Here is a 25,083-nt window from a genome sequence, read left to right as displayed (position 1 = left end):
ATAATATCCAACCATAAAGTGATTACTTTTGAAGTCACATCTCCCCTGACCCCCCCCCTTTTGGGGTCAAATAAAAAAACTTTTCCAAAACTGACTACAATCTCCTCAGAGCAGGTATAAGCAGCTTCACAGCCATCATCCCTTCAGTTGGAACTAGCACTAATGTCCAAGCCTACACCAAAAAATATATGATCATCTACATAGCTGTATGGACTCAGCAATACCTTGATAGGACTAAATCATCTTCCTCAAGGAGGAGTAAACCTGTCTGGTGGACAGCAGCAATAAACAAACTCTATAATAAAAAGTAAAAATTGCTGTCCAGGACCAAGAACGAGCAGGTGCTAAGTTGGAAGCAATGTCTCCTTTGTCTGAACAAGCAAATAAGGTCACTGGTGAAATCCTCTAAGGCCACATCCTCTAAGGACAATCACAAGGCCTTCTTCACATATGTTTGCAATCTCAAAGGTAACACCCAAATCTGCTTTGAACTGGTGGTCAATAACACCACATACACAAATGCCATAGATATAGCCAACCTGCTGGCAGACAGGTTCAGTGAAAAATTCAACCCCCTGTCCCCCCCATCAGTAAACCAGGACATCCCCAGCACCTGCTCCCCTCCCCTCATCACCAGGGAAAAGGTCTTTAATGCCCTCTCAAAGGCAAAAAATACAGTCACTATGGGACCCGATAACATCCCTGGCTGTATCCTACATGAACTTAGATATGAGCTCTCAGCTTCATTGGGCACCCTATTCACCTGAAGCCTGAGCACGAGGTTTTTTCCAGCTGAATGGAGGACAGCCACAGTCATCCCTGTACACAAAGGTGGAGTGTCTACTGACCCAGGCAATTATAGGCCCATCAGCCTAACTAGCCTGATCTGCAAGGCCATTGAATGCATTATCATGGACCTTATAAACAAGGACATTGGCAACCTCCAAACGCATGACCCCACACAATTTGGTTTTGTCAAAGGGAGATCATGCCTGTTAAACTTGGTTGACTTCTTTGAAACAGTCACCAAAACCATGAACGAGGAGAAGATGGTGCACACCACCTACCTTGACCTAGCCAAAGCCTTTGACACTATTCCCCACTTGGGCATAATAGATAAACTCTCCCAGCCAGGCATCAACCTGTATGTTACCAGATGGGCAGCTAACTGGCTCACTGATAGAACCCACTCAGTCAAAATAGGGGAAGCCACCTCTAGTAGTAGACCCGTAAAGAGCGGTGTACCCCAAGGGTCAGTATTGTGGTCTGTACTGTTTGGAATATACTTTTCTGAGGTGCAAGCCAAAACCAGTGATCTGTGGCTGACCAAGTTTGCAGATGACTGCAAGCTGGGTGCTGTCTTAAATTCCCCTAGTGATGTGAGCATCCTCCAAGAGGGCCTTACCCAGACTAATGACTGGTGCCAGAAGCATGGCCTCAAACTGAATGCCAAGAAATGCATCTTTATCCCCTATGGGGAAAATGGCATCCCCACTAATTATCAGATTAACAACATACTAAGCACGCAATCAGTCATGAGGGACTTGGGCACCAAGGTTGATAGCAACCTGACTTTTGGCACCACATTGCTTCCATTGTACGGAAGCCTTTCTACATGGCCCACCTCATAAATAAGGGTATTTCATCCAGGAACAAGGAGGTCATAACATCCCTGTACTCCTCCCTTATCAGACCCATTATAGAGTACAATTGTCCCCTTAGGCATGTACCTTGCCAAGCACATTTAGCAGCTGGAGAGACCAGAGAGGTTCCGGACCAGGAAAATCCAGGGTCTCAAACAACTATCCTATACAGATAGGCAAAAATCCCTGTCCCTCTACTCAGTCTCATACAGGCTGCTTAGAGGTGACCTGTGTCTGGCATACAAGGGCATCTCAGACCCAGCCTTGATGGAGTTGCCGCATATCCTTAAGTCAAACGCCATTCACACAACCCACATGCAAGGCCTTAACCCTGTCTGTGACATTAATAGAACTTGTTAGATGGATAGCTTTGTGTTGTCCCAAAGACTCCCCCATCTGTGGAATAGACTCCCTCTCCATGTCAAGCAGAGTACCTCTCTGGTTCTCTTTAAGAGGAACGTGGATGACTGGATGAGAAACAGGAAATACACCCCTGGGATCCCTCCAGTGTCCCTGCTTGACAGGGGAAGCAGGTGCTGACTTTGAGAGAACATGGGCAAAATTCTTGGCTAGGCTTATAAGGGCCTCTAGCCCAATAGTCTAGTATCATCCTATGAACCTACCTTGACCTAGTCAAGGCAGTTGACACAATTCTAAACTCATGCATTGTGACAAACTCAGGAGGTTAAGTACAAACCTGTATGTCAGCCAATGGATAGCCAACTGGCTCACAGACAGGACCCAGGAAGTTAAAATTGGGGAGTCCACTTCTACAAAGAGGCCGGTCACAAGTGGAGACCCTCAGGGATCAGTACTTGGACAACACATTTTTGGCATTTACTTCTCTGAAGTCAAGGCCTGTGTCAGTGGTCTCTAGCTGACTAAATTTGCAGATGATTACAAATTAGGAGCTATCTTTGAATTTTACACTGACACAAATGTTCTCCAGGAATGGCTGACACAGACAAGCAACTAGTGTCAGAGTCAGGGACTAAAACTAAATGCGAAGAAATGCATAATAGTATCCTTTGGGAGGTCATCCACTCTTGGTAACTGTCATTTTGACAACACACTCCTTAGAGCTGACCTAGTAGTCAGGGACTTAGGGACACACATAGACAATAATGTGTGGAGCTTTTCTCCCCAGGCCTCTGCTGAAAAAGGGCCTTTTTGGCTCAGTCAGACACCCCCAGTTAACAAATGTAAAATAAATAAAATAAATACAATAAATAATCTAGCCTTTGACCATCATGTGTCTACAGTAGTGAGGAAATCATTCTGTGTTGCGTAACGTATAAGGAAAGGTATGGCATCTAGGTCCAAGGAAGTAATTTTTTCTCTGTATTCAGCATTCATCAGACTTATCATTGAGTACAATGTCCCCTTTGGTATGTACCTAATCAGGCATATCCAACAAATGGAACATCCACAGAGGTTCCTCAATACAAGAATACAGGGCGTAAGTAAATGTCCTATGCAAACTTCCTCAAGGCCCTATCCCTATATTCTGTCTCCTACAGGCTGTTGAGGGGAGATCTATACCTGGCATACAGGGCATTGTCAGACCACACACTGATGGACCTCCTGCATATCAGCAAAACAAACTGCATGAGAATTACCCATTCTAAAGACTTAAACCTTGCTTGTGATATAACTAGTACCTGCAGGAGAGACAGGTATGTATCCCAAGACTACCCCGTCTCTGGAACAGGTTCCCCATCCATGTGAAGCAGAGTTCCTCCCTAACCTAATTAAAGTGTAACTTGGACAATTTGATGGGGAATAGGAAATTTTCCCTTGGTTTGGCACCTATATCTGTAATGGATACAGGTAACCTGTAAATGTTTTTTCTCTCAGGCACCTGCTTATACATGTTTCATCTTCGCAATCCCTGCTTCCACTTATCAAGGGTACCAGAACTTGTCAGAGATTTGGGATGCATGGCTAGGCTTAAAAAGGCCCTTATGGTCATTAGCTTAGTAAACACTGATGAACCTATATAGGACCATATATTGTTTGAGAAATTCTAACTTAATAAATATGCATGGGAAATTATCATTAACCACTGCAGAGCTTTTAGACTTAATCTATTAAATTCTTATAATCTTTTATTTATTCTAGTTGCTTTTCAGGTTTTTAACACTGAAGGGGTAATAATGGTAGTTTGATTGGTATAATAGCTACTTAAATTAGGATTTTTTTATTAAATGCAGCAAGGATTTTATTTGTGTTTAAATTATACCAATAGAGTTTGACTTTACAGTGAATCACTATGTCTGTAGTATGTATGCAGATGGATAAAATGAGTTCTCAGAGTTTTAATATTCTTAGTTCTGAAACAGAGAAAGAAATGATAAGATATACAAAAGATGTAAAAACAATGATAAGGAATATAATAATTGAATGTTGATCTTTTTCATTATAATAAATGAATGGCCTTGAAATTATATCTTTAAATATTAATGGACTAAAATGCAGTGGAAAATTAAGAGGTACATTAAAATATTTTAATACTAATAAACCATTTAGGTTTATACTAAACATTATGTCATTTCCTCCATTAAAAATAAAAGAAGAGTAGTAATCATATTGAGCCAAAAATATTATTCACACATAATGACAAGGAATTTTACAATGTTTACAACTAACGATCATAAAAGAATATTGACTTTAGCAAATATTTAATGGATTCTTCATATGAGTGTGGATAAAGCTAAAAATAGATGTCTTATTAAATAATATGAAAGGAAGTACAATATTAGAAAGATAATTCTTTAGTAAAAGATACAGATTCCCTTTATTTCTTAGACTACTTTTTTTTGCTTTTGGGACAAAGTCTGGCATTGATAACTACTTATTTCAAATTATCTGACATCTAAAATTAAAGGTTTTAAAATGATTCCATACCGTCTTTCAGACCATAACTCATTGGCTATGACAAAAAGAATCCCTCCCTGCATTACCAAATACAAAGAATTTCAAACTTGGTTAATTAATGAAGTAGAATTTAATTTAAAACAAATCTATCAGAAGACACAATCAATATATTGATATAGGATTCCTTAAAAGCTTGCCTTTATGGCAAGATTCTGTTTTGGAAAAGCAACACAATTAAAGAAATGGAAAGAGGGTTGTTAAAGACTCAGGAGGAATTATACTCTGCAAAGTCCCTAGCACAGAAAGGGAAGAAATTTGAATCAGGTTAATTTCCCTGAACATACTAGTAATGTCTTTATTATAAGTCAGCCTTAACCATAGTGAAACTGAAACTTGTCTCCTACTCAGTGTCACCAAAAAGCATTTATAATTTGATACAGAAAACTAAACTTTCATCTAGAAAGAATCAGTTACAGGAAATTAAAAATTAAAAACGTAATAAAGCTAAGATGGATACAGAAGAAATTATTGTATAATTTAGGGAATATTATACAACCATTAATCAAATTCTTCAGAAAAAAGTCTTTCAAATTATATATATTTTAGAAGATAATATAAGCCAGAAGCTTGATCAAGAAGCCATTAATTCTGTTATTAAAAATAATACAATCTTAAGTTACAAGTAAGACTAAAAAGTTGAAAAGTAACACAGCTCCTGGAACTGATGGTATAATAGCAGTATTATACATGTTATCCCCTAATAAACTTACATCCTTCCTATCTGACACTGTTTTTGGAAATACAGTATAAAAAGTAATCCCTCTCTGATGGAAATATTCACATATTACTCTCATTCTGAAACAAAGTGATGATACATTTCAATGCACACCACATAGACCTATTTCACTTCTAAATGCAAAAAAGATTTGTACCTAATCTAATGAATCTCAAACAGGATTTTTAGTAAATAGTCAAATGTAAGATAATAACATAATAATTTTAACCTTAATAGATATTAACTGAGTATATCATCAGTCACTGAACATTCAAAATACCAACCATCAAACAAACCAACATTTTAGTTGAATCTAAAATGATTGAAACAACAACATTTTAAAATAGGAGGTCTGTCTCACACACCCCTTCTAATTATATATAACAACTTCAATATTGTATAACAGCAGGGTAAGGACAAATTCCATTCCTCCACTGCACCAAGAGCCCATAGAAAATGCTGGTAGCAAAAACTCTACTGAAAACAAAGTTTGCTCCTATGAGTATTCACAATTATTTACAGCCTGAAAGACTGGTTGCTCATATGAATGTTTGATGTTTCAAACTGTAACCTAACTGCTATAAAATGGAAGCTGCAGTTACAGGTTTGGCTATAGAAAAGGCCCTTGATTCTATTGATTATGAATTTATATATTGGAATCAAAGCTTATGTCTGAACTGGTCCCTTTTTATCAAACTTTATTGAGATAAAGAGAGGTACAAAACAACTGCCCCCTCTTTCCAATATTATTCACTTAACTAACAGAAGCTCTAAATGAAGCTATCAGGATAAATGGTTTGATCAAAAGAATTAGAGTAAATAATCATTAGGAACAATGCTTTACTTGCATATTATATTATTTTAATAATTGTAGATTTAAGATTTTTTATAAATGAGATATATGTCTTATAGAATTTGAAGCAATCTCAGGTTCCTTTTTTAACGACAAGAAAACTCAGTCTATTATTCTAAATAGAAAATACTTTAATCCATCCAAATATGAATTTAATATTAACTGGGATTCTCAAGAAATTTAATAGTTGGGTATAATTCTAAAAGATAATTTGAAAGATACCAGAATAAGTTTTGAAAACTATACAAGAAGTCAGTATTCTGATAGCTGGAAAAATAATTTTCAAATTTTGAAAAGCAACTGTATTAATAAAAATAACCATGCTTCCTAAGTTTTTATATATAATTCAAACCATGCCTTTGACTCCCAGTAAACCTCATCTGAAGGTAATCAATAAAAATATTATGAAATTTTTATAGTATTAAAAAGGTATAAATATAGTTATCACATTAGAACCTCAGAAAGATGTGGAATTAAAGTTCCAGACATAGAAACGTATTCACTGACTGCTTTTTGTAAGGTAACTGTTCAATGGCTGGGCATTAATTAGTCTTCTAATTGCCAAAATAAGCCCACGTATTGTCAGATGATTCAGCAATGACCAGAAAACCACAGTATAATCCCAAAGAATACTTCATTGATATAACAAGTAAAACAGACTATGGTTTAGCACTTTTATCCCTATCAAAACTGGAACTTCTTCAAAACCATAGGAAGTGATGAAACACCAGATTTAAATAATTCACTTCACTGAAAATATGATCGATATCAATTATTCATTAAAGACCCTAGCTGTACAATCAGTAACAAATCCAAAGGTTGAAAAACATGTATTGCTAGCTCGCTGTAATGAAATTACATCTAAAAACTTATGTAAAAAAATGGAAGTATATAAAAACATTAGATAAAAAATGTTCATAAATAGCATAGTAATACGATGTAATAAATCAGACTCAAAATGTCATGTTGTAAAGTGTACTTAGAAAAAACATAAGATTAAAAATAAATAAATATAAATAAACTTGTGAGTTATAACTTTTTTGCCTTTAGCTTTAAAACTAGTAACATGGAGGTATTTTCATTCAGACCAGGGGAGGCTGAGACATTTAACTTCAATTGCCAAATAAGTTCTCTGCATTTTATTTCCATTTCCCAGGACCCCAAGTTAGAAACAGGGATAACATCCACAATACCAAAAAGAAATCTGTTCTATTGAAAGCATGCAAAGGTGTGTTTATATAATGAGTTATTAGTGTTACATTGTGGAATAATGTATAAGTGTGTTCATAATTTTTTTTTTAGGGAGGGATCTTTCTGTTTTCCCAATGTGGTAACTTTCACATCCAGAGCAGAGTGCAATGTAAACCACCCCCTTTGTGGCACAATTAGCAAAAGTCAAGGGGATAGTATGTTCATATGAACTCAGTATGTATTTGTTCTCCAAGGTATTACACACATTACGTAAGAATCACACTATTAGGATTATGAAACTGGATATGGATGGGAGTATAGTTATTGTGGACAAAATAGATCACATTAGTCAGCTTTTTAACATATTACAAGACAACAATAAGTATGAGGCCACTTCCAGAAATAAAATTTTTATAGCATATAAGAAAATAGATATTTACTTAGAGGGTGCTTTATTGTAAAATATTATTCCTATTGATGTATACAACTTTTTAAGTAGCAATACTCCACTTATCCCTGTATTATTTGGTATACCTAATGTACAGAAAGATGTCCTTTGTCCCTCGTATTACCTTGTTGTGGCAGGGCAGGGTTCTAAGATATATCCTTTAGCAGTATTTGTGGACAATATATTTAAGGATGCTTTAAAGTTAAAATGCCACATTTTAAAAGATTCCTGGGATTTTCCCACAAAAATTAAGCAAGAATATTATAGTGAGACTACTAGTTTTCTAACTACTCATGTTATCGATTTGTTCACAAGCATACCATACCAGATAGGTCTTGATTATTTTTATACTGCAGTTGTTGAACTTACTTCTTTGTCCAATTATTTGTTCAATTTTATCATGGTTTTAATGGAATTTATTCTTGTTTATAGCTTCCTAAACTCTTAAGAGGAGTTGCTGTGGGTGCCAGTCTGGCAATACTTTATGCTAATCTAGTTATGTATATGCATACCTGGGAGAAGAAATACGTGGAGCTCATATTATTCACAATTCTGGTATACATATTTGTGATACCTGGTTGACATCTGTATTATATGGAAGAGCTCACCTCAAGAAGCAGCTAATTTTATTCAATATATTAACCAAACTACCCCTTTCCTAAGATTTATACACCAACATTCAATGGACAGTGAAAATTATCTGGATGTAACTATCTCTAAGGATGTGGCTAATAATTGTTTGACCACAGTCTTATTTAGAAAGACTTTTTCAAATAGTTACCTAAATTTTAACAGCTGTCACCATAGCCACTACAAAAACAATATTTTTAAGGGGCAATGGATGATGGATGCTCGGATGTGTTCAGCCTTTGAAACATTTTCTGCCAAGGCTGACAAAATATATAAAATGTCCTTGGAGAGGGAATATCCTGAAAATTTATTAGTCAGAATATGTAACTAAATTAGACAAGGATGGGGCCAAAAATATACCCCTTTGTTAGGCACAGAAGCATCTTTAGTTACAATGGCACACAAAAACACTGAAATAAGCTTTACCAGTTCATTTATTATTACATATAATTGCTATGCTAGAGCAGTTAAAGAAATCTTGGTTAAGAACTGGAATATTTTCAGCATGGATAACAACTTTTTAAATTAGTTAGTAACTCCCCCTAATTTTGTTTATAAAATGGGCAGGAACTTCCAAGCTTTGCTTGAAAAACAAATTCAAGAAAGAAACATTAGGGATACAAGGAAATGCAGTGCTTGTGGTTAATGTAGTTACAGTCTTGAACAGAGTTCTATTAAGTTGAAAAATATTATTGAACATACTATCCCCTTAGCTTTTGGTATTTGTACCACAGAGGAGGTGGTTTACATTGTACGCTGCTCTGGATGTGAAAGTTACTACATTTGGAATACAGAAAGACCCCTCCGTAAAAGAATTTATGCACACTTATACCCTATTTCACAATGTCACACTAATAATTCATTATATAGACACACCCTTGTATGCCCTCAGTAAAACAGATTTCTTTTTAGTGTTCTGTATGTTATCCCTGTTTCTAACTGGGGGGGGGGGGGTCCTGGGAAATGAAAATCAAACTCAGAGAACATATTTGGCATTTGAAGTTAAATGCCTCAGCCCCCCCCCCCCCAGTCTGAATAAAAATATCTCTTCTTGTGCAAGTCTCTATGTGCACAGGAACAATTTATGAGTGGTACCAACATGTTCCTACCCCAGCATGGGTGTGTTGGCATATGCCACTTACCCCCATGCTGTCTCTTCTAGCTATTGAGCCAGTAGTCATACTCACATCACCAGGGACATTGTCAGGGCTTCTTCTATCTTCAACAAAGAGATGGAGAACAAATGTGATATTTGGTTTAAAAAATAACCAAAGAGTAACAAAATGTATAAACGATGAAGTAAATAATAACATGGTGGTTTATGATAATAAAATTGATTGACAGAACAATGTATATTGCAGCAATTTATATCATTGCACAGCAAAAAAAAAAAAAAAATAGCCTCAGCAAAACTAACATAATTCCAGTGGTTACTTCATTCATCTCACAATACTACCAGTTTGGCAATTCACACTCACTGAAAATATGTTGAAAATTTCATTTGCAACAAATTTAGATCTTGTCTCAGAACCTGTAGTCTACAGACATGGTGATTTTAGACTTCACAGTAATATAGATGTAAGGTATTAGGCAGAAAAACCTGCACATGGGCATGATAGAGTCATAATTTATTACCAAAATTACATAAATTTACAATGCTATTCCCCCTCTTTTTAGAAAATATTTTGTGTGAGCAGGCAAAGTTTAATGAATGGTGTTTTGTTAAACCTTACATAATCTATCCACTCACCATGTGACCTACCTATAATAAAGAGGAAAACAATATGGCTTGATAAAGCATAATGGTCATTTGACCACGTGATCATATGTGCTTGACTGATATTCAGTTCCTGATAAAATTAGAATTCTGGAAACTAGAGTTTTCTGACATTTTGGTAGGAACTATTCATCCTTTACCACACTGTGGTAATATGTTCTCACATCTTTTCGTAACTAGGTCTGCTTTGTACTTTGTAGTGGCCATAAAACAAAACCTGTATTTGTTGAGAAACAATGCATTTTAACAGCATTTTCAATAAGCTGGCTTTGACTGGAATTATCCAATTCCAAAACAGGATATTAAAATGAAAAAGAAGACACAGGTAGCTTTAAAATGTACTGATAAAAAAAGAATATAGATTATTATCCAAAGGAAATTTTTTATTGCAGTTGTTAATACTTACAGTTTTTCAAGGTTCACATACTGACTAAAGTGGTAATCAGGAAGGACACTGAATTTATTATTTTTCAGATCTCTAAAATAAAATGAAAAAAAGAACATTAAACTGAAAATCCCACAATTTTATTAAAAATGTACTTTGCACCACTTATGCAGTGCATCTACAGTGTTACTCTGGAAAATATAGCAGCATACTCTATGCATAACTACTGCTTTCTTAATAATAAAGAAAGAAGCTAATTTTTTGTGTAACAAGCAACTATTCCACATTCTCTCCAATGGATCCTAGTGATCTGTAAAGAGATAAATCAGAAAATCAACTACTTCATCATTCAGATACTTCACCATTAAAATATATGTTATTCTTTAAATAAATATTGGCTTGAAGCTTATAGAATAGAGTTACCATCAAACTGTAACACATTCTGAATATATGCTATGGCAGAAGTGATAAAACAAAATAACTTACTAAGCAGAACTTTGACTGAAGTCAAAGATCATTATGCATTTTTGTGATTTGCTGCTATGACTAAACAACATTGTTTAGTAAATCATATTGGCTGAGTAGCGAAGACCTGGGTTAAAATCTAGGATGACGACTCTAATTTCAGTGAAGTAGTTTGGAAAATATTCTTAGTTAAGCTATAGAAACTGTATAGAATAAAGAAGCATACATTATGGAACACATTATAAGAACTGTTACACATACATAGACAGCTTGAGGCTGAAATGTTGGTGATACATCCCAGCATTTTAGTATTGAGTATGTGTAATTTAGGTATCTTTTTTTCTAAGCCTGATAAGATTCTAAGTAACTGTTGTAGGATAATTTTCCTCCATCTTTATTTCTTGAATTTTCAAAAACTGTCACTATAACAGATTGGGTTTGCAAAAAAAAAAAAAAAAAAGAAATTGGTAGATTCAAACAAGGAAACAAGGAAGAGTTTAATTTTTTTTTTTTATTTTGTTTTTCTTTTGGAAGAACAAGATTGCTTTTTGAAAAACAAATGAATGAGTAAGCCTTTCCTTACTAGTCAATGCAGCAGTCTGTGAAGTGGACTTGAGGTAATGTATTGCCAGCTCACTGACTTTACTTGCTGTAACTGTTACCCAGTATAGGAAGCTAGTTTAGCTACACCATGGTGTTCTAGTAAGAAAAGACATTAGCATTTTAAGCAACTATAAAATATGTCAAATTCCCCCTTTTCAGTTTTTTGAGATAGAGAAAAGTACATTTTATATTACAGTAAGATGCTAAGTAAACTGATTTTATTTAAATCTATTTGAATTATTAGTCATATTGAGCTTACTTGATGTCAGTAGTTCATCCACTATCCATCATATTTCAGCAGCCATTCAAAAACAAAACCGCATGCTGAAAGCACAATCCAACACATGTCACTAGTAGATTGGAATTTTATAGCTCTTCCATATCATTTATATTTAATAATAGGGATCTTAGGGAGCATTGTATCATTAATGGTATTTACAGCTGAAGGCAGGCCTGGTACACACTTCCATGTGGCTAAATTGGTCTCTACGCACTTCATGAGATCCTCTAGACTCACTCCTTGCAGATCATAAAGATTTGCAGTTTGTTTTTCATAACAGAAGTCCTGTCTTCATTGATTCTTCTTCAAACTTTTCCTCTTGAACAATATTTTCGGGAGTCAACAATGAAATAGAAGCAGGAATTTTACATTTCACTCTATGAACCCATCAGTACCTGGGCAGACCACAAGTAAGTACCTTCCAGTTGAGTATTTTTATATTCCAAAAAAACAATATTACAAACAACAACAGTCACTGTTGTGGCTTTGTATCGTCCTTATCAAAGTCATCATATTTGGAGAGTTCTTTCAACATAACTGGTAATCATATTGTATAATATGCATGTAGGACTTAATATACTGAAACTCCCATTTTGCTGAATAGATGTTGAATTATGTACTTGAATATTGACAACCATTGTCTTATGCAACAACATCAGGACTACAATGCCTACAGAAGCCTTCAGTGTATTAATGATACCTTGGCAAGTATTATATGTCAATTAACAGGGGACTAAGGCTATGAGCTGTTAATGAGTTGCTACCTATATTCCTGGGTTTGAGTCCCTCAGCCTCCATTTGCATCTTTTGAGACTCTGAGCAAGCCACTTAACCAGAACGTATAGTGGGGCAATTGGACTAAGCTCCTCAGTGGTATTGTGGACTACCTAACTACCTATGAACCTAAGTTTAACAATCATAGGAAACTTTGGATAGCAGTCATCATATGTCAGATAGATATCCTCTTAATACTGGAAAAGAGTACCAGTCCTGGAGTCTGGTCTTTCTGGAGATGAGTATGACATAATTGACTCTTCTGGATGTTATGAGTTGCAGAATGTACACTGCAGCATATCTTGCTCTATTCCCAGTGACATGCCCAAACAAAGTGATGTATCCCTGATTTTTTCTTTGCAGTTGATTACTTCTAAATATGACTCATATTCTTTTCAACATTTCTTGTCTCAGTTGATTTGGAACAATTAATTTACCCACTTTTAACAATATATTTGCAATTTATTTCCTCCATTAATGAAAATTAAGGTTACCTTTCCTTTAAAATTGTACTTTTACTTATACCACTTCAGGGGAATTTGTTTCAAAATTCTCATTTTTGTATCTTCCTCAGTATATCCCTGAAGTTCTCTGAGCTTTTTTTCTGTCACTGGAAATATTATGTATCATTAACATTCTGCTGAAATAACACATTTTTTCCTCTATCAAATATTTCAAGGGAATTTGTTTCAATGTTCTCATCTTTGGGTCTTCCTCAGTGTATCACTGAAGCTGTCCGAGTTTCTCTTCTGTTGTAGTCAATTCAGCATATTTGCTGTATGCATTTGATAACCATCTTGTAACTAAGTAATTAACTAAGTCACTCACTTTTTCAAATATAACAGAATTCTTTGCAACCTTGGCAGGGCCTTTTGGAATGCTGTCTAGAAAATAGTCTGCAGTGGTTTCTTGTCACATTCTATTTGAAACTCTTTACCACAAATATAATTTAGAAATGTCTCACAATTATAAACAACTACAAGCAGTTCCTTCACCATATCTCTGCAGTGTATCTTTTCTGTTAGTAGCAAATATTTTAGGAACAAATACAATTTGATTGCCTTTTCATATAATCACTGCAGCAATATCATTCTGACTCTCATAAAATGGCAATGTAACTGGCTTAATCACATCTAAATACTTCAGTGTATGTGTCCCTGTTGTTCATTTTTTAATCAATTCAAAGCTCTTTTGTTGTGGTATACTCAACTGCCATGGCACATCTTGTTAAAACAAATTTCTCCATAACGTGTTTATTTCTGACAGTTTGGGAATAAACTTTGAAATTTCCAGTAACATGCCCAGAAATCTGAGTGTTCTCATTCACCTTCTGTTAGTGGTAGTTATACAATGGTTCTGTCCTTTTCGTCATCTGATTTCAAGCCTTGTAATCTTAAAACACATCCCATTTTTCTCTATAACTCTGATCGTACATTTACTGTTGTTCAGCTCGATAGTACTCAGACATCTTCTGGTGGGCACTCTAAGTGTACACAATGTAGGACTTTCCTCACATATCTCAGTTTGCCAAGACCCAGATCGACATTTAGCACAGAGAAGAATCTATTTTATTTATCTGTTTGTTTATTATCTGTTGTAGAACACTGACTTCAGAGGGCATTTCTCAGGGGTGTGTGTGTGTGTGTGTGTGTGTGTGTGTGTGTGTGTGTGTGCGTGCGTGCGTGCGTGCGTGCGTGTGTGTGTGTGTGTGTGTGTGTGTGTGTGTGTGTGTGTGTGTGTGTCTGTTTTGCATTTAGCAAGGGGAGGGGTTAGTATAATGTTTAAGGTCTTTACCTCACAGATAAATGATACAAGGTTTGATTCTGACCTCTGGTTGCTAACTGACAGCCTAGCATTTACCTATGAACCTGTGAAGTAGTTTATTCAGGTCCTATACATCTTAAAGTATACCAGCCTTATCAGGTTTAATCTGTGTAACCTTACTATTGTCCCAGTCAGAAGGCATAGTCTGTTTTACTTACAATCATATTCTCTACTTCATGGAATTCCTTTTCAAGATTACCTGTCAGTTCTATTGGAATTTCTATGGTACAGGGATGATGGGTGACAGGATCAAACAGAACACGATCTATACCTCTCTCTCCCTTCCAAAGTAACACATAAAAATGCATAACTTTGCAGCAAACTATCATGTTTCATAAGCACATAATGAACTCTTTTCAAACTTGCGGGTATGTGGCAAGGAAAATGGTTCATTATTTAAGGTGGTGGTTATATTCCAACCGTCTGAAACCGAATCTCATATTTATTATTCTTTTATTTTCAGGTAAGGAAAGTCTGATTCAGTGTTGATACCAGATGGCCTGAATAAGTAAGGAACTTGTGAATGGAAGGTTTCAGCTTGGCTTTCAACATGACTGATATGAAAGCATAACCAGACATCACATTTCACTCTGCTTCAGTTCCTGAACTTAAACACAACACACTGGTTGTTTATCCTGAGCGTTTATTGCCAGGGTTTGTCTGTTCTTTTTACAATGATGTATTCACAGTTTTACAGTTTTGCATTCTGTATGTTACTGCTCAAAATTTCATATTTTTTGAAGTTCTTATTCACCACATATATTTACTAAAGTTGCAAGATATTCATCTTCATTTTATGCAGTCTAGTAAAATGATTTGTCACACCACAATGTTTGTACAACTAACCTTAAGAGGGACATTATCACATTTCCTGTTAATAGCATCATCTGATGCAAAGTGTATCAGAGATATATATATATATTTTGTGGCTTGTTTTTTTTCATTTTAGCCAAATCTCTATTCTTTTGTTTTACATGCAATTTCACCTAAAGCTTTGTAATTCTGAAATCTTGTGGCTCTGTACACACCTATGGCTCTAATCAACAACTTTTTTCTTGTGACATTCCTACCCTTATCTGATTGTTTTGTATACCATATACAAAGCTAGCTGATGCAATTAATAATAAATATCGTTAGATTGAAACTCTTTGGCATTGTTGGTTATATAACATATGCATCAGTACTTTTCTTGTGATCTTTAGTTATAACAAAGAACAAATTGCAGATATAGGGCAGATTGTTTTCATTGCTTACAACACTTCTAAGACTTTATTATTCATGGGACATGTTCATGGAAATTTATATATATATATATATATATATATATATATATATATATATATATATATATATATATAATGCATCTTAAGGTGTGTTTGATAATGAAATATGACTAAACAAAGCATGGGTATGAACATGTTAATCTTTTATATATACTTGATTTAAGCATTTCCTATAGAATATTAATAAGTAATACACTAAGATTCATTGTGCATATGCAAAAAATGGTCAGTTTATCTGGCAACTGAAATAAAATATTTTCATAATTTATAATTTCATGATAAATGTATTTCTTTTTTTTATTTTGTATTTACATTAGTATGAATGGATTACATATTTTCATATGCAAACTAATGTTATTAGAAAACACACTTAAAACATTAATACATTACAGTATTCACTTCAGGTGTTGTCTACAAACTTCAAATTCAAACTATCATGGGAATGCAGGCTCTACAATTTCACATACGACATAATTTAGAGCTTCTGTGCTATCAACAGTCAACCATGACACTAGGATATAGCACAAGCCATGCAATTTAGGGTCACTTTTAGAACCTTGACACATTCAAAAGAAACAGAATTACTGAATTCATCAGTTTTATAGCATGCATTGTGGTGGTGGCAGAATGCTTGAAAGAAAATGCCAATAAATCAGAAAACTGTAACACTAAAGCAGAAAACCCAACCAGCTATGGCGCTTTATAAGCCTTCTTGAAAGAATGAACTACTGAAAAGGAAAAGCTTACATGGCACTATGTTACAGCAATGGCAGACCATAGTTTGTGGACCAAGGCCATTCACTGAACGGATGAACATGGTGGGGGCAAGTTTGGCCTGGGCAATATAACAAGCAGACTAAGTGTACAACTTAAAACTGTTCCCAGTTCGGGAACATGAGTAAATTCATTCCTTTGATCTTTGATACTCCACAAGCAGAAAATCTGAGAAAATACTACAAAATGTATTTACTGAGACACAAATAAATAAAGACAAGAGTGAAATATGTCTTATGGCTGATCAAACTACACCTGTGAGGAGACTTAAACCGAGAAGGAAAAACATGTGAGAACTTCAAAGAAATGAGAAAAAATAGTCTGGCATATGGCACTTATTTTAGTACTAAGAAGCGTACTGTGTTGAAGCTGGAATCTACAAGCTAAGTGGACATTTACTGGCTTTTTCTTTTTTCACATGATATTATTTAATAAAGAAAACATTCTAAAATACAGCCATCTAAAATGGATCAAAAAATTGTCTAAGAAAGACCAAATTGCATGACATAATCTTACCACATTTACAATCTGGCATAGTCGTCCATTGCTTGTAAATTATACAGCTCAGAAAACTAACATTTATCAAACAGTAAATCGTGGTTCCACTTTGGAAACAAAGTATAAAAATATTTTAGTCAGATAGTCATTATCAGAGAGTCTAGCACAAAATAAGGTTGAAAGAAAGTGGTCTGCATGTAGCTTGAATTCCCTTAGTGCCTCAACCACATTTAACCTAGGATTCAGAAACATGCCTAACATCTATGCAAGGGCTACCACAGTGATGCCAAGTTACACAGCACAGCTTAAATGCAATTATCAATTAAGAGGCTTTTAGCGACTGTACTATAAACTAAATCCATTCGTATAAATGGTAGTTCCAGTAAATGTAAAGGTTTACCCTGGGTGTAGTTACAGAATTCTCAAGCAGCAGAATTAGGAAGCTGCATGCATGCGAGTAAGCATAACCACACCCACAACTTACAGCACTGCAAGAATTGTGGTGAGCCACAATATTGGGCTCAGAACAATGTCCCTATTACATTGATTCATTTAAATATGGAGGAAATGGAAGTTTAGGAATGTCAGAAATGGGTAAGAGCAAATAGAGAAAGATACAGAAGGATGCAGAGTTGGAAACTGAAACTGAGGTAACGGCAAGGGAGAGGAAGTATAGATTTTTGAACAGGTGACATTTTCTTCCAAGAAGGGAAGATGAGGAAAGTTGTAAGGGTAAGATGGTGAATGGAAAGATAGTGCAAGTATAGAAGCAGGGACACATGAACAAACACAAAACACAGAAAAGACAGATAAAAAGGTGCTGACACAAAGGGGGGTGGGGGTTACAATGGATAACTCACATACCTAAAGATGGAAGGTAAGTGGTGATGTGGAGAACTGAACTACAAACAGGAGAGAGAGGAGATACAAAAGTAAGAGAACATCATAAGTATGATCCTGGCTCCTGTTCTCACTGCCATGGGTAGGAATAGGCAGAGGTCATTCACCACATGAATAGACTGCCCAAATGAAAGGCAGCTGTGTGACTCTGCTAATTGCACAAAGGGGAAGGGGTCTTCAGGTAGCCAGTGCAGGTGTCAAGTTTCTGGTCTAAAACCACTGCCACCACCTCTTCTAACTCCTGCCAAGTAACAGAATGTGTGCAACCTGCAGTGTAACCAGTGGGAGCTACAACTCCCCCTATTCAGTGATTTAGCACAAGGAGCCACCAAGAACACTTCCAGGTTGCTCTGCCACATGATCTATGTCACTCAGAAGAAAAGAAGGCCTTGAGACAGATGATGAACCAGTAGTAGAAGGAAGACCAGGATAATGGAGTGGGAAGCACTGGCAGATGATGCAACAGCAGGAGAAGGAAGAACAGGATGTTGGAGTGGGGAACACTGGCAGGTGGTGAGATAGCAGGAGAAGGAAGAGCAAAATGATGGAGTGGGGAGCACTGGTAGATGGTGAGAGAGCAGGAGAAGGCAGGGCATGGGCTGGTGGCACACCACCAACACAGGTGTGGCAGATGCTGCATAAAATATTGTGATAAATAGGGAGAAATTAAACAACAAACATCAAATAAAATATAAATGAAAGATAGTGACAAAAAACAAAAGAGTAAGTGAGGGATACAGAGGAAAACATTACTATCATGTCTGCATCCATCTGGCAGCGTTAAAGGTACCAACAGGTAGACTATGTATGGGGTGTAATATGTTCTTATTGAAAAATGTACATACAATGGTGCAACAGCATAATACCAGCTAGATTAGTGGGGAAAGGAACTGTCAGTGCCAAAAAAGGCCATGGAAGGTGGGTGTGGGTGTGCGCGCAGTTTTCCAGATGGGACAGAGAGAAAGGACATTTGACATGGACATTGTCATAAACTATGTATACCAGCAAGTGCCATAGCCAATGCAGAAAAGATTATTATTATTTTATTATCATTTTATTTTACATTTATTGACCGGGATAGTCCGACTGGATACATGTCCATTTTCAGCGGAGGCCCTGGTCGAAAAGCTCCAGCATTAAACATTTCATTGAAATTGAACATGAACATTAAAACAATTATAGTCAGTCATAGCTCAAACTTACATGGTTACAGACAAGCAGATAGAAGGAGCTAGGTATTCCTTACAATACTGTTTTGTGTACTATAGTACGGTAGGAGTTAGTCTGGATTGTGACAGGGGCATAGCCAGTGTGTCATGAAATACTGTTTAAGATTTTTCTTGAATTGGTTTAATGATGGTTTTAGAGTTAGGTCAGCTGGAAGTGAATTCCAAATTTTGCCAACAGGGTTAGAAAACAAGGAGTCACCAGCTGAGTAGTTAGTTTTGAGTGTTTGAATTAGCAGTTTGTTAAAAAATCGAAGTGGCCTCATGTTCCTGTGGGGATAAATAATGCTTTTAAGTGCAGGGGTATTATCTGGTTGGTTGAGAATTTTGTGGGCTATTATAAGATGATTGCGCTGAAGTAAGTTAGACAATTCTAGCCATCCTAGAGATTTAAGGTTTTGACAGTGGTGAGTTCTGTAAGTAGAGCCAGTGGCAAATCTAGCAATGTGATTGTAACAGCTTAATAGCTTGCAGAGTTCAGATTTGTTCAAGTTAGTGAATAGGGAGGAGGCATAGAAAATAGTGGAAAGAAGATGAGTGCGGGCAATGGCAGTCCTAGCTAGCGGAGTTAGCAGTAGAAACACGGACAGCTATCAGCATATGGTGGACAGCTACTTTGATACAAACAAATATGTGCTATGGGATGAAGTTATTATAATGTATGAATTCCATGGGTGTGCCAGTTTGAAGTGGTACTTGCATGAGCATTCAGTGAAGTGAGGCATGGTCAATATAGTGATATGCATGCCCTGCATTCTATTGGACTTTATCTGTGGCAATGCCTACACTATGGTAGTGGGTCAACAGCCCTTATTGTCTTCAGCCTGTGGCAATGGGCATAAAGTAGGGGAATGTTGTGCTGGGCACATATCTACAAACAGTAAACAGTAAATCTGTGGATCCTCCTGAATAGGTCCTGTATACAGTATATGGATATCAGTCCAGAATACACATTAAGTGTGTCAGGAAGTACATAATGGTTTCACATATAGGCGCAAGAGTTACCTAAACACAGTTATCGTAATGAATAATATAATGTTACTAAGATATAAAAACTTATCTATAGTGATGACAGTAACCATACTCAGTATGGAGAGAGTCTGTATTCTCTGTCAGTACAGGAACCTGTTACCATCCATCTGTTAAAGAGCTGAAAAGCAGTTTAAAGAAATGCACGCATCATTAATTCACTGGTTTACAATGGCCCATTTAGCTGTCCCAAGTACTTACTATACATTTCAGAACACTCTGCCTGACCTCTTCTTGTTGGCATAGAAGGCCAAGATGGCACCTCCGCATATCACTAAAGTGGACGTGTACTGCACACCAGAAAGGTTGATGACAATATTAGCATTCACTGCCCTGGCAAGTCTGTAATAGGCATACACATTATACTGGGGACCCTCTAAGATCCCCCCAGCAGGTACTCTTGGTAATTTCAGTACACAAGATACAAAATTATTTTGGTCGTCTCAGAATACTACCTAGGAGCCATGTCATCCTCAGTGCCTTCAGAAACCATAGCCACATATCAGGTCACATTCCAGAGCAAAAGTGTAGCTCACTGGGCAGGGTGGTGCAACGGTGCAAACTATGGTGTGTAAAGTTTCACAGCAGCAATGTAACGGTGCAAGTTTCTGTTTCTGCACTTTATACCCTGTAAAGGCCATAATGACATAATAATGTTAACTATGTCCCTTCTGGGGTTATTGATCCACCCACATGAGTGCATGATGTTAAACAAGCCTATTGCATGGTCTGGATGAATAGTTTCTCCACATTTTGGTTACTGCTTTTTATTTGTGCTGTAGGTGTAATGGTGTTTGATGACTGAATGAAACTGTATTTTTGAAAGAGGAATGCGTTTGTGGTATTAGCTGACAACAGGTGAATTCTGTCAGAGGGTAATGCATTTGGAAAGGGTTTCTTATATAATATAACATCTTTCTATTGAAAGGCTGTCACATGAAATGTTGAGTGCCAACATGCCGAATAAAGAGACTGAAAATGCAGGAGAAGAGTAGATCTTGAACATCGCTCTTCTCCTTTAAACTTCTTTTTTACACGGGGAAAGCCCTCTGTATCCCCCTAGAAGAGGTTATAGCTGTATAGAGGACATTACACAATGTATGGTATGCTTAAGGTATAGATACTCAGTAGAGCAACATTTCCCATGTTTTGAGGGTTGACTTGTAACCTGTATCTACTAGAATTGGGATTGTATTGAACCATGAAGTCCACAGGCCTCCTTAAGGATAGGTTACAAGCAGTCTATTTGATCAACAGCCTATTATAAACACCTATAAAACAGTGGTGTGACTGCTATGACTGATGTGTCCACACACTCTATTTAATCATCTCCTATGATGAACTGTGAATGTGGAAGAAAATATATGTGTGTGCTTGTATGGGGTTAAGGGCCTAAAGTTTGACTAAGTTTGCTGGCATGGTAATGTTCCATGAAGATTTTCAGTAAACACAAATGTCCTGTCTGTTTCAGAGACTACTACAGGGAGGAGGATTATAACACCTATGTAGCATTTATGGGCTTCTCTTACTACATTTGTACCATGGTACTGTATGCCTACTGATATAAAAAACACCAACACTAACAAGGAATACAAAAAGCAGCAGCCTGGATAATCCACACAAAATACGTTTAATGGTAAGCGCTTTCGGCCAGATTTACCAGCCTTCTTCTGACAATTCACATCTCAACAATATTCCTTTTATACAAAGCCAGGTAAAACCAATAATCCAATTACATAATTAAGAACAATTAAAATATTTACAAATGTAATTATCTATTATAAACCTTTATTTTCAAGACATTAGTTATGGATATGGTCTCATTGAGGCCAGGTGGTAATGAAGCATTCAAAAACATTTGCCACCAATATTCTTTATTTTCTAAAATGATTTTCCATGGTCCCCACTAGGGTTTAAATTAACTTATTCCAACACTATAAAGGAAAAGGAATGATTATCAAATAATTGTAAGTGCCTATATAGAGCATTTGTAGTTTTTTTCTTAGAAATCTCATACAAATGTTCATACATCTGTTGTTTTAATTTCCTTTCTGTCTTTCCTATATAAAGGCTAACACAGACGTTCTTGCTAACTAAATTCGCAGATGACTGCAAACTAGGAGCCATAATCGAAACTCCTAACGATATGGACATCCTACAAAAGGGCCTCACTGAGACAGATGCCTGGTGTCAAATCCATAGTCTCAGGCTCAATGCCAAAAAGTGCATTGTCATCACCTTTGGTTAAAAACTCTGTACCCATGAACTACCACATAGGCGGTAGTCTACTTAACACCGAAAGTGTGATAAGAGACCTTGGAACACAGGTGGACAGTAGTCTCTCCTTTGATAATCACATCGCCACAGTGGTCAGGAAATCCTTCTACGTGGCACACCTCATCACAAAAGGTTTCTCATCCAGAAAAAAAGAGGTCATTGTTCCCCTCTACTCATCACTCATTAGACCCATTATAGAGTACAATGCCCCTTTTGGTATGTACCTCACAAGACATCTACAACAACTGGAAAGGCCGCAAAAATACCTCACAAAGAGGATTACTGGCCTCAAACAGATGCCTTACTCAGACCGACTCAAAAAACTCCAGCTTTACTCCGTCGCATATTGCCTACTCAGAGGCGATCTCTGCCTAACATACAAAGCTATGTCAAACCCAGAGCTGTTGGACATGCTCCACTTAAAGAAATCTCAATCCCTCTGAGCTACATGCTCTAGGGACCTAAACCTTGTCACCACAATAAACAGAACATGCTGGAGGGATAGATTCCTGTCCCAGAGACTTCCCATACACTGGAACAGACTACCTATCTATGTCAAACAAAGCTCCTCATTAGCACTCTTCAAGAAAAATCTTGATGATTGGATGGGTAATAGGAAATTCACCCAGGGGATCACTTCTGTGGTTCTGCTTGACAGGGGCACAGGAAAATAATTTTCTTGGGTGGCGAAAGCCAGGGTACCTTTTTGGCTAGGCTTGATTAGGCCCTAGGGCCAATAGCCTAGTACCTACCTATGAACCTATGAATAGGCAGGACAGTTGGAACATATAGCAGCATACACCACCCCTTTAGAACTACAGTTCAACTGGCCATTAATGGTAACAGTTTTATTTCCCAATTGGACATTATTGCTTTCTAAAATATCTGAACAATAATTACACATGCCACATTTTCTCATCTTACTAATAACTTTTGTTCCATCATCAACTAATAGGTCACACCAATCTTTGAGATTCCCTATCTTTCTTATATATGATTTTAAAACCATTACCCAAAATTTTACTTAAGTCCTGATCACCTAAAATCAAAGGCCAATTCTTCTCCAATACGCATCTAGTGTATAGATTATCTTTAGTATAAGGTGTGACAAATGCCAAACTCTTGTTATTTATACATAAACTTGGATGAATACCATTAGTCAAAGTATCAGGTGATAAGTTAACACTCCTACTCCTTATGTTCATAGTACTATTTTCCAACTGACCATATTGTCCATTAAAATCAGATGTTCCGACATTATAAATATGTACCCCAGTGGGTATATCCCTGTTACTCTCAAGGGTACGGTCTTCCAATAGGGGACTATAAATACCTGCTTTCCTTTTATTTATTACTTCAATTTTAATAGGGTCCACTATTTCTTTTGGATATCCCCTATTAATGAACATTTGCCCAATGAAAGTGCATTCATCTAGAAAAATCATTTATGAGTGTTACCATTTCTGCAGCTCTAACCATTTGGCCTTTTATCACACCTCTTTTAACATGAAATGGGTGATTACTAGAAAAATGTAGGAATTTATTTGAGTATGTCTTTTTTTGAAAAATATTAGCATTACTGTGTGCCTACACAGGGCATGTAGGGGTCTCCATACGTAGGAATCCATATATGTGCAATACTAGGGTATCAAAGTGACATTCTGGAGAATGTGCTTGTCATAACAGAGGTGTAGCTAAGGTGGATGAAAGGGACAGCCATCTTGGGTGCAAGGTAACAGGTGCAACAATTGGCATATGCCAACTGGTTGGTGGTTTAATACCGGCATTCAGAACGAATGCCAATACTGCTTGTGCAATCGGCGCTGAAGTTCTTCAGCACTATGTGTGTAACTGAATGTATTACTGGCATTTAGAATGAATGCCAGTACTACACATGTAATCAGCTCTGAAATTATTTATTTATTGACTGATTTGTTGACATTTGTTGACCGGGAAAGTCCACTGGGTCAGAAATCCATTTTCGGTGGAGGCCTGGGGAGAAAAGCTCCTTAGTGAGTAAAATAACAACATCAGATTGCAGTAGATAGGTAGTTATACAATTATAGAAAGACTTTAAACGATATAAAAAAATATAGACAACAATTATCACATCATAGCAAACTTTTTTATAAATGCTTCAGCATTCTGTGCGTAACTCAGTGTGTTATCGGCATTTGGAAAAGAATGTCAACACTGCATATGTAATCAGCTCTGAAGTCCTTCAGCATTCTGTGTGTAACTGAGTGTATTATTGGCATTTTGAAATGAATGCCAATACTGCTTGTGCAATCATCTCTGAAGTGCCTTATCACCATGTGTGTGTAACTGAATGTATTGTCAGCATTCAGAAATGAATGCCAACACTGCATATGTAATCAGCTCTGAAGTGCTTCATCATTCTGTGTGTTATTGAGTGTACTGAATGTCTTATGAGTTCTAAAGTGCTTCACGACTCTGTGATTAGGGGAATGTAGTATCGACATTCACTGCATTGATTGTCAGGGCTTATAGACTATTGCAAGCCATTTTTCTTGCTAAATTTGTAACAAAAATAATAGCTTTTTCTTATCC

The 25,083-nt window shown here is 36.5% G+C and overlaps 1 protein-coding gene across 1 annotated transcript in view; it reads right to left on the bottom strand.

The window, feature by feature from the left end:
- LOC122789682 (relaxin receptor 1-like) overlaps nucleotides 1-25,083 on the bottom strand; it is a 976,275-nt gene that overhangs the window by 391,806 nt on the left and 559,386 nt on the right. Inside the window, exon 5 of the mRNA XM_044057098.1 lies at nucleotides 10,601-10,672. Coding sequence (XP_043913033.1) covers nucleotides 10,601-10,672 — 72 coding nt within the window. The remainder of the gene's footprint in view (nucleotides 1-10,600; nucleotides 10,673-25,083) is intronic.

Source organism: Protopterus annectens, chromosome 15.part0 (genome assembly GCF_019279795.1).
Source record: "Protopterus annectens isolate FY-2018-M chromosome 15.part0, PAN1.0, whole genome shotgun sequence".
Classification (NCBI taxonomy): Eukaryota; Metazoa; Chordata; order Ceratodontiformes; family Protopteridae; genus Protopterus; species Protopterus annectens.
The sequence above is the reverse complement of the archived record's forward strand: the minus strand, read 5'-3'. Positions and strand labels throughout refer to the sequence as shown.